The sequence below is a fragment of the Syngnathus leptorhynchus genome, chromosome 21 (genome assembly GCF_054491065.1).
Source record: "Syngnathus leptorhynchus isolate UIUO chromosome 21, UIUO_Slep, whole genome shotgun sequence".
NCBI classification, from domain to species: Eukaryota; Metazoa; Chordata; class Actinopteri; order Syngnathiformes; family Syngnathidae; genus Syngnathus; species Syngnathus leptorhynchus.
In genome coordinates, this window is record NC_141215.1 from 4,915,889 (window position 1) to 4,931,182 (window position 15,294).

The 15,294-nt window shown below is 45.7% G+C and overlaps 1 protein-coding gene across 10 annotated transcripts in view; it reads right to left on the reverse strand.

The window, feature by feature from the left end:
- The window catches only part of tbc1d22a (TBC1 domain family, member 22a), a 71,776-nt gene that overhangs the window by 11,893 nt on the left and 44,589 nt on the right, over nt 1-15,294 (reverse strand). For all 10 annotated transcript variants that reach the window (XM_085902275.1, XM_085902277.1, XM_085902272.1 and 7 more), the window contains 4 exons: nt 13,579-13,685; nt 8,398-8,473; nt 5,745-5,872; nt 2,162-2,257 (listed from right to left, as the gene is read on the reverse strand). In XM_085902275.1, coding sequence (XP_085758401.1) covers nt 2,162-2,257; nt 5,745-5,872; nt 8,398-8,473; nt 13,579-13,685 — 407 coding nt within the window. The remainder of the gene's footprint in view (nt 1-2,161; nt 2,258-5,744; nt 5,873-8,397; nt 8,474-13,578; nt 13,686-15,294) is intronic.

Genomic DNA, 15,294 nt, shown 5'->3' on the forward strand with positions numbered 1-15,294 from the left:
ATGCTTTGCACATTTGGAAAATACTTCTTAGCCTTTTATTGTGCGATTGTTATGACACTTAGAATTTCATTTTCTCAAATAGATTCCGGGGCTTAAATGACTGCAGGTGCCCGATATTTCGGGGCTAGAGCAGCCCGAAGGAGAACGGCAGCGCATTAAATGCCACCCAGCAAGTCCCGAGAAGCGGGCTAATTAAACCTGTTCTTTGTAGCTTGTTGGCTCCATCTTCACACACCCGCTCGCTCACACACAAAAACACACCGAGGAGCAGTTGCCAGGCAACAAGTCGAGACTCCATGAAGTCCCTAAATCCTGGACAGTTGGTTCGTTAACATGGGCACCTTAACCCCAGCAGGAAGCCGGCACGTCATTCAAAGACTACACAAACATTTTCGTCTGACATATTTGCTCGACCTGTTTTCATCCAAAGACCTTTAGCACTCTGGATTTTTATTTGAAATTTAAATCAATTTTTTTTGTTTCTACATCAAAATGTGTCAGCATCTCCCTCGATGTTAGCGTGTGTTTTTTTTTTAACGTGTCTGACAAGTGGAAAGAAAACGCTGCAATATGTGCGGCATTATTTATGGGCATGTCGAGGTCTCTTGAGTGCGCCTCGTAGGAGGGGGGGTATGACGAGCACATGCGCTAGCGGGCACGCATCCCAGGTCGGCGGTTAGCCGTTAGCGCGCTCGGCCACGCGGAACGCCAGAGGGCGGATTGCTCGGGGAGGAAACCCGCCCTCCCGATTTTCATTTAGCGGCTTAACCGGTCCCAGCCAACTCGGCAGAGGAGGTTTCACGCTTTTGGCGGCGTACGACGCCCGATAACCGCCGGCAAATTATCATTTTAAATGATTTTCTTCCTGTCGGTTAATTAAAAGCATTAATGTGAATCAATCATTCACTCGCACCAAGTGGGGCGGCGGCGGCGGGCGGGCGGGCGGGCGCAACGTCACACGGCGCAGATGCTCGATATTTGTCATTGAAAACAATTAGCTCGCACTCAAAGTTTGTGTACAGTGAAGAAAGACGGGCTTTTTTGGGTGAACAAAAACAACTCCGGATTTAAAATTTGCATTAGCTTGGACTTTTATTTGTCGCTCATAAAACCACGCTCCCGTTATTTAAGTTGCTGTTTAAAATTCTATGACGGCCTACTGAGGCACAAAACCAAGTTGGGTCTGAAGTCGATTGGAATTAATTTTTTTGTCATCTCCCCTTCCTGTTTACTCGCCGTGTTCTTTTTCGGTGACAGCCTACTTAGGCGGAACACTGAATTAGCTGCTTTGTTTTTGACAAGTAGGGAAATTCATTATGCACTTTTTCTCTTTGCTTTTAAACAGTTTGAATTTTTATTCTTCCGACTGTTTTCTTTTCGAGTTTTATACGCGAAGATTAAATGCCTGCTTCAAGACGTAAATAGCATAACGTGTTTCCGTGTCAACTTCCACCTCAATCGATTTATCGTGCCGGCCTCTCGTTTGCTTCTGACGGACAAAATTAGTATCGGGAGCTGGGGGAGGGGAGCAAAGCAGTCGTGGCACGAGTGGGCTGTGCGAGTTGATAAGAAGTTGCTCAGCAGGCCCTTAAGAACCTGCTAGGCCCACGTCTGAACTCGCACACTCGCCGGATCAGAAACAGAAATCTCGGCGAATTAAACCGCTAAAGCCGAGGGAAGAGCGGGAACTTTTTTTCCGCTCCCCCGCTGACATTAATCTGCGCCCGAAAATACTTGGTGTTCTTTTTGGGGCGGATCAATTTGCCAGCGGAATTTGGTGACGGATCAAGTGGAAGACGTTAACAAATGAGCACGGCCGTTGTCAAATGCCATGATGACATTTGGCCGGGTGCGTTTTGCCATTTTGAACGGGAAGCGCGCACGGCTAGCGCCGCGGTCGTAGCTCGCCGGCGCAGTTAAAAGAGTCGTGTTTCCCGGCGAGCAGGCCAGCAATGTCACCTTCTGGCAGCTGTCTAGCGCCACCCTACTTCTGAACCTTACAGTTAATGACCATGGCGGTAATGGAGAAGGATGCGGACCATGAACAACTCTACAATTACAGCCCGGTGGATTTCTCTCGCGCCTTATTGAGCTCCGCTACTAATTTGATATTTATATTTTTATATTTTTTTTTTGGGGGGGGGGGGGGTCCCTCTCTTACCTGAAAGTCTCGCTCCTCTAAAATCTCTTTCCGCCACCTCACCAGGAAAGCTGCGCAGACGTAGAGATGGAAATGGGAGAAGCCCTCCGGTTCAGCCTAAAGTGGAAGGAGATGAAAAAATTGCTGTTGATTCGACGACATCGAGCAAGTCAATAATGCTTCCTTCCGTTTCATTTTTGACACATTTAAACCATTAAGCTAGCGAGAACATTTGCTGCCACAATCCACAAATAGGCAGAAGAAGCAAGTGACACAATTCTTCTTTTCTTTTGCACGCCTTCTTATTTCAAGCTCTCATTATGTTTGGCAGTTTGCTTTTTTTTCCCTTTATTATAAGCAGTGGGGATTTAGAGTAGCAGAGAGAGAGAGAGAGAGACAAAGGATGAGATGTTTCTTGTTCTTATTCATTTTCCTCCCGAGCCCTATCACATGAAGGATAATTACTCGGTTCTTTGAATGCGAGTCACTCTCAAAACGCGTGTGGCCCCTTTAAGGACGTCTTCTGATATTCAAAGTGGAAATGCGTTGAACTCGTTCTGGAATTCTTGTTTTCCACAAAAACGGGGAATTAAAGTGCGTCTCCTGCACACTTTGTTGGTCTGACCTAGCGAGCAAACACAGATGAGTGACACACCATGTTTATCAGCGGGCCAAAAGATTTGTCGTTTTAATTTTCTTTTCTTCTCCCGAGTGTGGGTTTTGGAGTTCACGGCTGAGGGCACTGGTAAACTTCTACCGACTATAAAACTGAAATTCACTCTTATCTCGCTCCCTGCAAAAAAAAAAAAGTCTTAAAGCTTCGTAGGATGCTTGCTAGGCCAGTACTTGGCAAGGCACTGATTTCTCTCCCTTCCATGTCTAATCCTTTTTTTTTTTTTTTATTATTAAATACCCTGCTGACCTATGCAAGTAATGCATTTAAATAAACAAGCAAATGTCTCCGTTTGATTAAACACAAAAAGGTTTTGCTCAATTATTAAAACAGTTGAATTGCCGATGAATCGATTCATTCGGACGTTTTGAATACATCTTGAGCTTCATGAATAAAAATAATGCTTTGAGAATATCTTGGGGTATTTTAAGAAAATCAAGTGCGCTTCACTCCAATAAGTGTGTATTGTCCAAACGCAATACATGCAAAGGCAAAACATCAGGGCCGACCATCCCGACAGATTAATGTTGACAGTAATAAATGTTAGCCGCATTTGTATCATCCATCACTCTTTGTCTGGTTCCGCATCAATTTCTCTCCCTGACACACTATCCCTCCCTATTGTCCTATCGCGTCGCCGCTGCCGCCTCGTCGTTTCAATGACGTCCGTGCCATTATGAACTAGAAAATAAAGTTTGTCTCGCTAGTCAAGGTGACTCAGTTAAATGCGCGCATCTCCTCTGTTGTTACGCCTCGCCGCGGCCGCCATATTGGCGGAGACGCGCTCGACCGGCTGATCAAAGCGGCGAGGAAATGGGTGAGGGTTGAAAGGGGGGAGAGGGGGGGGACGCAAAGTAAACAAAGATGCGACTGGGAATGCGGGACTTCTGCAATGTCACAGCGGCTTCAAACCGTCTCGCGCCCGGATTCGCGGCATCTGGCAAAAAGCGAGCGGCGTGACACGAAGCTTCATTGATATTCCCCGCCGACCCGAGTGATGTAAGATCATCAAGCGCTGATGCAATAATTACGTGGGAAGGACAAAAAAAAAACGCTGGGAAAGCACTTTTTGAACGACGGAATGACTGGAATGTAACGTCACACCCGGGTGTCGCTCTTCTACGGCAAAAGAAGCAAAGACACATTTTCGCACGCATGTAGCGGTCACTCAACGACCAACAAAATGTCGGCGTGATTCAGAAGCTGAAAAGTGTCACAGTATCTCTTTACCAGCCATGCTAATGCTGCCACACAGTGTTACTTGCTAATTTCATGCTCTACGCAACAGGGATAATTTGGTCCCTGTCTGCCTACCCGCCCGCCCGCCTGCTGGGAAGGAATAGTGAATGTGCGTACTTTTTTTTTTTTCTCCGCTACATGATTCCTGTGTATGTGTCTGAGTGTGTTTTTAATGTCACTCCCATCCCTTCTCTTAGCGGCATAAAAAAAAAAAAAAAAGGGGGGGGGGGTGGAATAATAAATGATCATTTACAGGAACAGAACTAGGTAAATAGGAAGATGATGGCAAAACACAAAGAGAATATGAGCGAAACGCAGAGAAAGAGCAAAAAGGCTGGCTTGCGTTGGAGCGAGCGAGCGAGCGAGCTCGTCCGAACAGATGGTCACGCCGCAGAAGGAAGACCACAGCGGACACATTACAACACTCAGGTTAAAGCCTCCCTTGGAACGCGCACAGATGCCGAGAGGCAAAGGGCAAGAGCTTCCTATTTATCAGGGGGCATTTGGAGTGACCCCAAAAAACATGTCTGTGTCTGTCCAACAGCCTCGCTTTGCATTTAGCTCATTCGGACGAGAAAAAAATAAATAAACGGGGCTGCAAGCTGACAAAGGTCATTAAATCACAAATATGACTGAAAGTTACTTTTAAAAGAGCACGCCTAACTGTTTTGGAGGTTAGCATTGGTGCTATTGCTAACAGTTGGAGATGTTTGGCACTTTTTTTTTTTTTTTTTTACTGGCTACATTTATCACTTACAGGCGCAAAGCTGAGAGTTGAAGAGACAAAAGCGGTTGATAGCTGCTGTCGTGCTGAAAGTTTTATGAGTGGAAATGGCCCAAATTCCCCGACTACAGGTGACAGAGCCTGCCAGAAAACAGGTGTACTATGTGTGTGTGTTTGTGCATCGCATCCAAACAAGTATTGTCAAATATCAAATATTTAGGGGTTGAATTACAAGTACACTGTGTGGCTGGGCAACTCACTCAACCGTCATTTATTTTCCAACTTTCAGAGCCCTGTGTTTTTTTGTTTTTTTTTCCTTCTTCTTCCCCGGCTTCCGATACAGCAGCGTGTCTCCCGGTTGTCGTTTTCAAGTGCTTCTGTAGTCTGCAATTACCGTACTATACATTTCTCTTTCAAGTTGATTATACCTACTCGTCGCTCTCGAAAGTCACAAAATGCCCGTATTGACTAAATTACTGTCAAGGCAATTCTATTGTACATATTCTGATGATAATACTAATAATACTTACTAGGTATTAATTCCATTCTTTCCAATGCCACTATATTAAACGGTATAGGCGTCTTTTTTTTTTGTCAACAATTAGCCTCACTGGTCCCAATTGAACAAATGGTGACATGAAAGCCAATAAAGTGAATTTGTATTTAATTGCAATGCTCTTCCCGTCTCATCATTTGCACTCCTTCACCTCTGCGGGGGAACTCGAGCGCTAGCCGCACAAGGAGCCGGGGCGATGAATCAATAACAAACATTAGGCCTAATTGGCGATGTAAAAAGGAGGTTAACCACCTTGCTAAAGTGTAGGCGTTGCTATTAAATCAATGAAGGAAAAAATAAATGGAAAAAAAGGGTTGAAATGTGAAAAGGGCAGCAGAGAGACATGTTTGGAACAGGATGAGGAGTTTAGCCTCTGTCGAGTGTTACGCCATTGGAAGGAAAAGGTGATGACCTGGTAGGTGTCCCACAGTCGGATGGTGCATCGTAGCGGTAGCTCCCGCATCAAAAGGTTGTTCATCCAGCGGAAGGCAAACTGCAAGTACTCCACCTCGTAATGCTGCATGTGATGATGCACCGACTCTGCAAGATGGAAGAAAAAAAGACATGCTGATTTTGGGGGAGATTAGTGCAGGAAAAGAAAAATGACTTCATTCCCGCAATCCAATCCAAACACACACAACAGGTATTGATTACGGCATGGCGGCTTCGGAGTGTTGATGCGGAGCGAAAGGCAGCTTTGGTATTCATGGCGTTGTCTTTTTTGCTGAATCAGCGCAGCCTGTCTGGCGATGGATGACCAATTGTGCTGCACTGTCTGAAGGTGCGATGGAGGTTTAGGAATGGAAGTTTGAAAAAAAAAATGCTCAAATCATTGGGCAGGCTGGTTGCTGAGCTTGCTGGCAAAAAGTATAACAAAATAAAAATTAACATTTTAAAGAATTTGCTGATTTGTTTCATTTCTTTGATGCCGATAAATGCCTTTATGTAAAAAATGATTAAAAATACCGCTCTTTATTCAGCGGCTGATAGATTTCGCAGCAATCAAAACCTCGACACTCAATCAACACACACATACACACACACGTGTGCGTCTCATAATAGAGCTGTAATTACTGAGCTGTCAGAGTTTGCGAGAAAAGGCAGTTGGGGGGGGGGGGGGCATCGTTTTGACTGACAAGCACAAGCGCAACACCACAACAAATATAATTTGGATATCCTAAAATATACAACTGCTTTTTTCCCCAACAACTGCAGCGTAGCTGCCAGAGCACACAACATGGCCGCCCTATTAACGGCGGAGCTTGGCCGGGTGCCAAATAACTTTTTGGACAAAGTTAAATGACGCTAATGAACTGGCTCCGTCTCGTATTAGCGACTTGAGGAGGAAGTGCAGGTTGTTAGATTGCCGTTTGTCATGACGAATTATCACAGTGGGCGAGGAGCTAAAATTAAGGCTAACACACACATACACACAAACTTATGGCTTTTTAACTCTGGGCTGCCGTCCAGCTGGCACGGCGCTCAGCACGCTGGGTCGGCTGGTTACTGCGGGCCGAGCAAGGTGGAGGATGACATCGCTCATGGCCGCTGATTGACTGATGAGTCTTGTCTTCTTTCCTAGCGAAGGGGGGGGGGGGGGGGGCGCCCACGGCTCGTGGCCGGACGGTCAGAGGTCGTATGACGAGCGAGTGTTTCCCGCCATTGTGCTGATGATGGCGTTTCGGCTTGACTCTCCTTGGTGCGCAGTATAATTGCAACCACACGCTCCTTCCTTTTTCTTGTCTGACCTTTATTTGCTTCGCTGATTGCTGACAAAATGGAAGAAGGTGGAAACAAACTTTTTTTTGTGGGGAGGGGGGGGGCGTAGTAGTAGCCCAGTTTACAGTAGATCTTTAACGTGTATAGCCGTCGATGGCAGTATCGATTTTTTATTTTTTTTCCCGTGTCACTCTTATCTTCCAAAATACTATCTCAAGCCAACTAGGAGGCTTTGAAAACAATCCACGCTGTGAGTGTGCCTTTCCTCTCATTTGCATAACTAAATTCACCTTTGGGCAATTTGCATGTTAATGAACTCGGTGCTAATGCACTTGCTTGCGACAAATACACAGACAGAAGATAAGGGAGAGATAAAGAGATCAGAGAGGCGTTTTACACGTGCCGACAAAATGGCTTGTCTTTGGAGGAGGTAGGATGCCCGGGATGGCGTCGAACAAGGCAAACAGGAGTTTGCGCGACTCGTTACAAGTGGAATAATTATGAGGGGCGGGCAGTGAGAGAGAGAGAGGTAAAAAAAATATATAATCCTGTCGCTTTTAATCGAGAGCAATCAACTCCAGGAAGTAAACTGCTACTTCTGTATTCACTCGTCAAAAATGTTCACGCTCTGTAGTAAAATAAATTGAGGTCTAACAATGTGTACGCGGATTGACAATGCTTGTGTCAAAAGGCAAACTTCTTTCTGATAGGTGCTGGGGAATCAATTTGGAAAAGATGACAAGCTATTGAAAAAAAATATATAATTTACAGACGCTCAGTCGACAGCAAAGCGAAAGGCGATCGCGTAACACAAGATAAAGACTATCAGTGATCTCATTAGGCGCGGTAATGTCAAACCAGCGAGGTAGAAAATGTCCGTGCCCCGGCTTGTGATGACAGGGCACTTATGGAGTAAGACAAAGCGAAACATGCCGAGTCATATTTTTCCAGCCTTTTCGCTGGTGCTGTGCTCTCAAGTGTCGCAAGGACATTGTTCTGCTTTGTCTTCATTTATTTCCTTTTAAACCCACATTCACGCTCCAAATGCAAACAATCTGTTTTCATTAACACGCATAGCAAAAGCGTGACCTGGACACCCGTGTGCAAAACTCAAGGGGGGGGGGGCTGAGTTAAGTCCTCACCTCGCCCTTCCTGGTGACGGCATCGGGGGACATTACAAGGTTATCCAATAACAAGGCCATTATACAAAGTCACGCTCCAATGAGACCTGCTTGATGTATACGTACTTTTTTTTTTTTCTTCCTAGAACACAAATGGTCCTTCGCTGGGAAGAATTTCCCCACATCGAATCTGAGAACGTTTCAATGGCAATGCATGAGACTAACCATCAATCCTGCTGACCAGCTCCTCCAAAGCCTTGACCTTCCTCTGGATGCCCGGCTGTGCAAACGTGTAGTTGTCCTGGGAAGAAAGAGCGGCGGTCACATGGGTCAGGTGTCCGTCACATGACCTTGACGCAACAGATGCAGGTGAAAACGTAAGCTTATTGGCAGAGTGCCGATTCAATCAAACGGAATGCCATGATAGAAATACTTGTCATGTCTCCCGGTAATTTGCTGGAAACCACTGCTAAAATTGTTTCCCTGGCGGTCGGGAAGCTATTGCAGATCCAAAACGGTCAGAAATTGCACCATTTTTATTTTTTTTACCTTCTCCGACGGTTCATTTGTCACGGGAAAAAAGCAGCAGCCATTACAGGCTTGAAGTGCTTGCCAGGACTCGTTTTGCGCGTCACGTGCATCGCTCGAGAAGTCTATTAAAAAATCAGCGTATGGCCTTGAAGACAAAGCGGAGAGCTGATTGTCTGGCGGGTTGGCAAAAATTGAACATTAGACGGAACGTGTACATTTGCAAAAAAAAAAAAAAAGTCAATTACACGTGTAATAACTGCATGTGAAAATGCTAATAAACCTACGATACACTGTAATAATGTCACAATGATCACGAGAGCGGCCAAGAATGATACGTCAAACTTGCGGGATGTGCACATGAGAAGGGCCTGTAAGCATTCTGTGGGCGACTCCAAGCACATACACACACACACAAAACCAGGATTAAGTTTCCTTGAGGGGTCATTTCAGTATGGCCGGAGAACAGCTGATGTGGCAAACCATCCAACAAGCAGAGAGTGATGGAAAGAGAAAATGAGGTGAGGGAAGGAGGGGTGATTTAGTAATAAACAGCTCAAGTTGTCCTTCAGGATCAGCAGAACGAAGGTGTGCGCATCCCCCTGAGTTTACTGGTTGGCTTCGCACCCCCCCCCATTTTTTGTTTTTCAATTTTTATCATAATTATTCTTCCCTGAATGAGTCTTGAAGCAAATTAATAGCATGGTTGTAAGAAAGGGGAAGAAATACCCATTAGATTTTGTTATCATAAGAAAAGTATCAAAAAAGCTTTTGGAGTTCCGCAGGGGTCTGTCGACGAGCACTTGCAGTTTAACCTGAAATGTATTTTTACAAGTCAAATGACTTGCTGTGTTGATCTCAATTATATACTGAATTTTTTTTAATGTCTTTTATAGTCCACATTTGGAGTTAGTATCACAGCCCTAACAAAGACTGGTCAGTGCTGTTGACAAAAAGACATTTCCGAATGCTGGGCCGATTAATCCTGCAGCTTTGACGCCTTTGCAGGTTAATGTCAGGGGAGTCGAGGAGGCGACCCGTGTCGTCATAACAACAAGGGCTTCTTTAGTTCTCGTGACCTAAAATGATTTGGAATAAGAAGATAAATTCCCAAGAGCTATTTAGTCAACCTACTAATTCACCAAGCCTCCTCCATCTATTAATCTGAATCACATTTGCCTTTTGTAATTCGGCTCTATTTTCCAAGTCGCCTCTTCTTCTACACCGGTGTTAATTTGGTGCGCTGCGGTGCAAGCGTTGGAGAATAATTACATTTGCATTATTGAGGCTGCTGGCTTTAATCAACTACCCTTCTTCTCCTGCTTTCACCTGCTTGTTGTTTCCCCAGCTTTCAGTCACCGCCGTACATTTCCCAGTTATTCATTTCTGCTTTATCTCTTTGACAGAGTTCCTCAATTTGGACTTTATTTCAAATTATTCTCCTTAAATGAATCCAATCAGGTATCAGATTCCCATTTTCTCACATTAGTTCTTGATTACCTCACACACAGTCTTCTAAAACGGGCGGCACTAAACAAACTATGAAGGAAGCTAATCTCGCATATTTCCTTATCGATACGCTCTTGACTTCTCCGCAAATCGTGGGCTGTCATGTAAGCGGAAGTGCCCACCCACCAACCAACCAATAGTTGTGCAAGGTGTCAAAAGCCTCTCCACTGGCTCTCAGCTGAATCAATAGCTCCTCTTCACCTCTAAAGTCCATTCTATTAGAGACGACAATGGCCCCACACTGGACTCAGATTGCCTTCCATTGTGGCGCCCGATGTCTATCAGCGAGTTGGACAGCGGCGGCGCAACAATGCGGCGAGCGGACGTGGCGTTTGTGTTGGCGAGCGGCAAAGAGACAGATGACAGGTAAAGATAAAGGCTTTACGATAATAGATGCCGCCGCGTTGTGTCGAAAAAAGCAAAAGGACAGTGCAGGCAGTTATCGGCGAGACGCCTGATGCATGTCTGTGACAGAAAAGGAAGATTATATAAAACAGGTTGAGATAAAAGACGAGAGTGGAGACAATATCCAAGAGGGATTAAAGGATTTCGGCGAGCGATTGATGGAACGGGTTTCCGAGATGTGGATTGGCTCGCTCATACCTGTAATGGGCTCGCCATTGCCGGGATTGGGCGAGTCGAGGCTGGGCACCACACATCACTTCCAGAGGGACCAATAATATTGTTTTGTAGCTTCTTGGTCTTCTGTATTATTATTACTTTTTGCACCATTTATTGGCTAGCGAGTTCACCATACGTTCGAGACGTCAAAGACTATCATGGTACCACAAAGCTCTGTTTTTTAGCTCTTTTGGGGGTATTTTCAAGTTCCAGACGATAAACGGAAAGATTTAAGGCAGGCAAAAGTGGGCAAGGTGTCACAGGGACTCCTCTGCTTGGGTCTTGCTACCTTCTGCTCGACATTAGACGGCGGAGCCCTGCTCCTTCTCCGAGTCCCCGTCTCGAGCTGGTACCACAGAAACAGATGGTTGCCTTGACAATGAGCGGGCACACATGGTTTTGCCTGCGCTCCAAATGAGGCCTTGGATGCAGCTCAGACAAGGAGCAGCGGGAAAGAGAACCGTCACGCGCCTTTAATCATGCTACATTTTATGTAACATATTTGTCAGGTCGCTCGATGCTGGCATTTATTTTACGGAGCGCAGTGTGCCTAATTGTAGTCTGATCTCCATATCAAAGTAGAAGGCAATTTCCATGCTGTGCCCTTTATTATTATCCCAATGTGACCGTCGCCCCCAAAAAAATCCAATGTTCAATCATGGGCTGAATAATTCTTTTAAAAGCCACTGCTCACTAGAATTAGCATAAAAAACAGGTGTTCGTCGGCTGGGTTTGAAAACTAAGCACCCTCTGGGGCGTGCTAACTGTGTAATGGACTTTTTGAACTTTTTGACTTGCTTTCCCTCCCCAAGAAACGGAGGTGAGACGCAAAACGGCCACGTATGCTGTCGGAGGCGCTTTTAGCCGCCGCCTGTGAATTTCACGCCGCAACTTCGTAATGACGGATCGTAATTGGCAAATTACCTTGAAATATTTATACCGACGGACAGCGACGACAGCGGCGTTTTTAATGGATCGGAGATGTGGAACCATTGTAACACGTTAAATGAGTTAAGTTGTCTGCGAGCTCTGTCCAATTTAGCACAGCCCAAGAGTAATTAGACCCGGGTGGACTTAAAAATAGCTCGATCAAACGGCGACGTCGACTAATCTAGATAAGATCTGTTCACATTTTGCAAATATTTTATCCTCTAATTGACTCATTCTTGGATTCTTCAAGGGTCTGCTTGGCAAGAAGTAGAGTCCTCTTATTGGATTAGCGTAAAGAGCAGACTATTTGAACGTGAGCGGAGAGGATTAGGAAGTTCAAACATGTTTGCGGGGGAAACTCGACGTTGCTACTGTCAGCTGCCAGTTTGACGTGGAAAGGGGCTACGCGGTACTACGTGCTTATCTTGTTGATAGGCTCGGCCCCGGGATCACGCTCTGGCGGCGCTGTTTGTCTGTTTAACTAGGCCTTCCGTGTCGGGCCAGGACAGACGAGTGCGGGATGCGTACGTCTGCCACTCAATCTGACACTCATTGGAGATGTGCTTTAATCCGTTTGAACAACAAAAAGCTTTGACAAACGTTGTTTTGGGATCATCGTGCGCGGCGTTAGAAACGGCTTAAACCGCTAATATTGCCAATTCAGAAGCAACTTTTTAGGAGGTAAAAAATGTGATTTTCAACAACAAAATTATGCAAAGTTTTATGGATGAGATGGGGGTAAAAATAAAAAATACACCAAAATTCCCCCAAGGATTTTCAAAGGCATTTTTTTTCGAAGAGCACAGTGATGCAATTAGCCCGAAACAAAACAGTGAGACAAGTTTCGGCGGATGTACGAGGCGCTTTAAAGCCAATGAATAAATGTAATTACACAGACAAGACTCCCTTCCTCTCTACCCCACGAGACGGCCACCTTTAGGACACAGCGTCGTTTAATAGAGAATGTGAGCGGCTTGGAGACGAGGTCAGAGAAAGGATCGCCAACTAATTACGCTGCCGAAGCACTCAGCCTCCGCCGGATTGTTTAAAAAGCATTAGGGAAGGTGGAGGATGCAGAGAAAAGGGGAGGGGGGGGGGGGGGCAACGCGGTTTCCCAGATGCATTGTACGTAATTAGTTTGGAGCCAAGGTCACAAATAAACACAAGCGCCGAGACGACAGCGTCCGGCGCACACACTAAAAGCGCACTCCATTCTTCTCTCTTTACTTCTTCGCCTCGCAACTTCAGCTGGCTCGCCGCTTGGCTCCCTCCGGAACCACACGGGCACAGTGACTATTAATTTTCAAAATGAATCGCCGACAAATTGACTGTAATGAATTAACGCTCGCGTGCGCGCAATCGCCGTTGATAAAAGACTATGGAAATATCACAATTTGTAATTTTGAAGTGGGAGTGTAAAATTCCAGTTCTTGAAAAGATTTTTTTTGTTTGTTTTGTTTTCCCAACCTTCACCTTGAGTGATGTTCTTAAAACTCAAATTGTCAATCATCAATTTCAGGTGTCAAGTTGTTTAAACATTGGGTATCAACGTTACAGCCACATTCTAGAATGAGCAGGAAATAAAATATCTTTCAGGGATAGGAGAAAACAGTGCCAATGAGAAAGAAGAGCTCAGCAGCTCCCGCCTACGTCGGCAGTATCAATAGCCCACACTAGAAGATCTTCCCCTCGGGCAGCATGTAGGTGGAGACACTTGGAAATTCAGCGTGTACAGTAAATTGGTGCAAAAGTATGGAAGTGTGTGAAGAGAGTTCCCCAGCCCTTATCTTTTCAACACACAATGACGGCTACGCTTACCTGGATGCCGTCCAGCAGTTTGCTCATGCACCAGAAGCTGTCAGCTTCAATGTTCCTCAGAGCCTCTTCCTGGAGACTGGACACGTCAAAGTTTTCCACTTCTTCCTCTGGAGGAGGGAAATGAGAGAGAGTGTGAATGGAGGAGGAGGAGGGAGGGAGGTGTGTTAGCTCGTAGAAATTCAGGTTTACTTGAGTCGCCATTATAAACTATTATGAGAAGGTCTTGAGAGAAAAAAAAAAAAAAACGACACCGTCAACACGGGGGAGCGGAAACAAGAACGGACAGGCTGGTAATAGAAACGGTGCTTAAAAAGATCACTCTGAGGCAGACCTCACAAAAAATAAAAATTCAGGCAAGACTGATTCAGTTTGACTTTGCAAATGATTAATTAGTTTTTTAAGGTGTATGTAAAATGATAACACAGGGAAGAAATTCTTCAAGCACAGTCAGCCCTCTTGGAACGGGTGACTACAACAGCGGGTGGCACCGCGTCATTAACGCCACTCGTGTGTGACGGACAGCGCGGGGCTTTGACAGAATTCTGACGAGCCACTGACAGCCAGTGGAGAGCAGATGAGACGGGACTGATTAAGCGTGATCCAGAGTGGACACGAATGGAGCACACAGGCCAGACGGCAAAAGAGAAGGGAAAATTTTTAGGCAGGTGATTTGGGGAGGAAAAAACGGTTCGGTATTTTTGCGAGACTGCGAGAATTGTACAACGTGTATGACGGTAAAAAAAAAAAAAGGGGGGGGGGCGGTCTGGCAGCTCTGTTGGTATCCTTGGCAACCTGGGTGGAATGTAGTTAGGTTGGTAATGGGCATGCTCAGTCTGACAGAATGACAGACAGGGAGCTGGAAGCAGGCCACGGCTACAAAGCCACTAACAATTGCACCGTATGTAGACTCCAAAATGGCGTCCACAGCTCTTTGATTTAATGACACTGCAATGCTATTTCAGAAGACCCCCCCCCTCCCCCGACTACCCCAAAGTCTTGACACATTGCTGTGTCTTCCAGTGGGGGCGGCTCAGCTCCAAAATGTGAACCTTGACGGGAGCAGATTAGAAAGGAATGGCTACCAAGAGTCCAGCGGTTGCCCGGGAATTGGGCAAAGCTCGCCGCAACGGAGACCGAAGCCAAGAATTCTGCCGGGAGGACCGCGAGGCAACAGTGACCCCTGCGACGGCTGGTGGAAAACCAAACCCGGTGGGGGAAGAAGCAGTTGAACCTGATGCCATTAGTTCAATTCACATCCAGCCACTTCAGAAGCGGCCTCACGCTTGATGAGGCTCAAAAGGAAGCTTTGCGGCGCCGCCGTTTGAGGATTTAACACAAAACAGCTAACTTGTCACGACGCACTTGATCCGCTGGCAAAGTGGAAGAATTGCCGGTCGTTCGATAATCTAACAAGCGACACATTTGGATGGAAAAGAAGAAAAAAATACCACGACTCCAGCCGGGTTCTATTAAAATACAAGAGCTCGACTACTTTGGATTCCGTATTACGTGATAGCAAGCGAGAGTCATTTATATCCTCGAAAGCTCAACTTCCAAAGACATCCACTTACAACATTGTTCATTATAACCAATTTCCCACCCAAGTCTTTGACATTATCCCGTGTCTCCAAGCTGTTAGCCTTCTTTTCTAGTTGCTGTCTCTACTGGACACAGGTTCAGTTGTCTGCCAAGCCCCAGGGCTCATTTCCTGTTTGT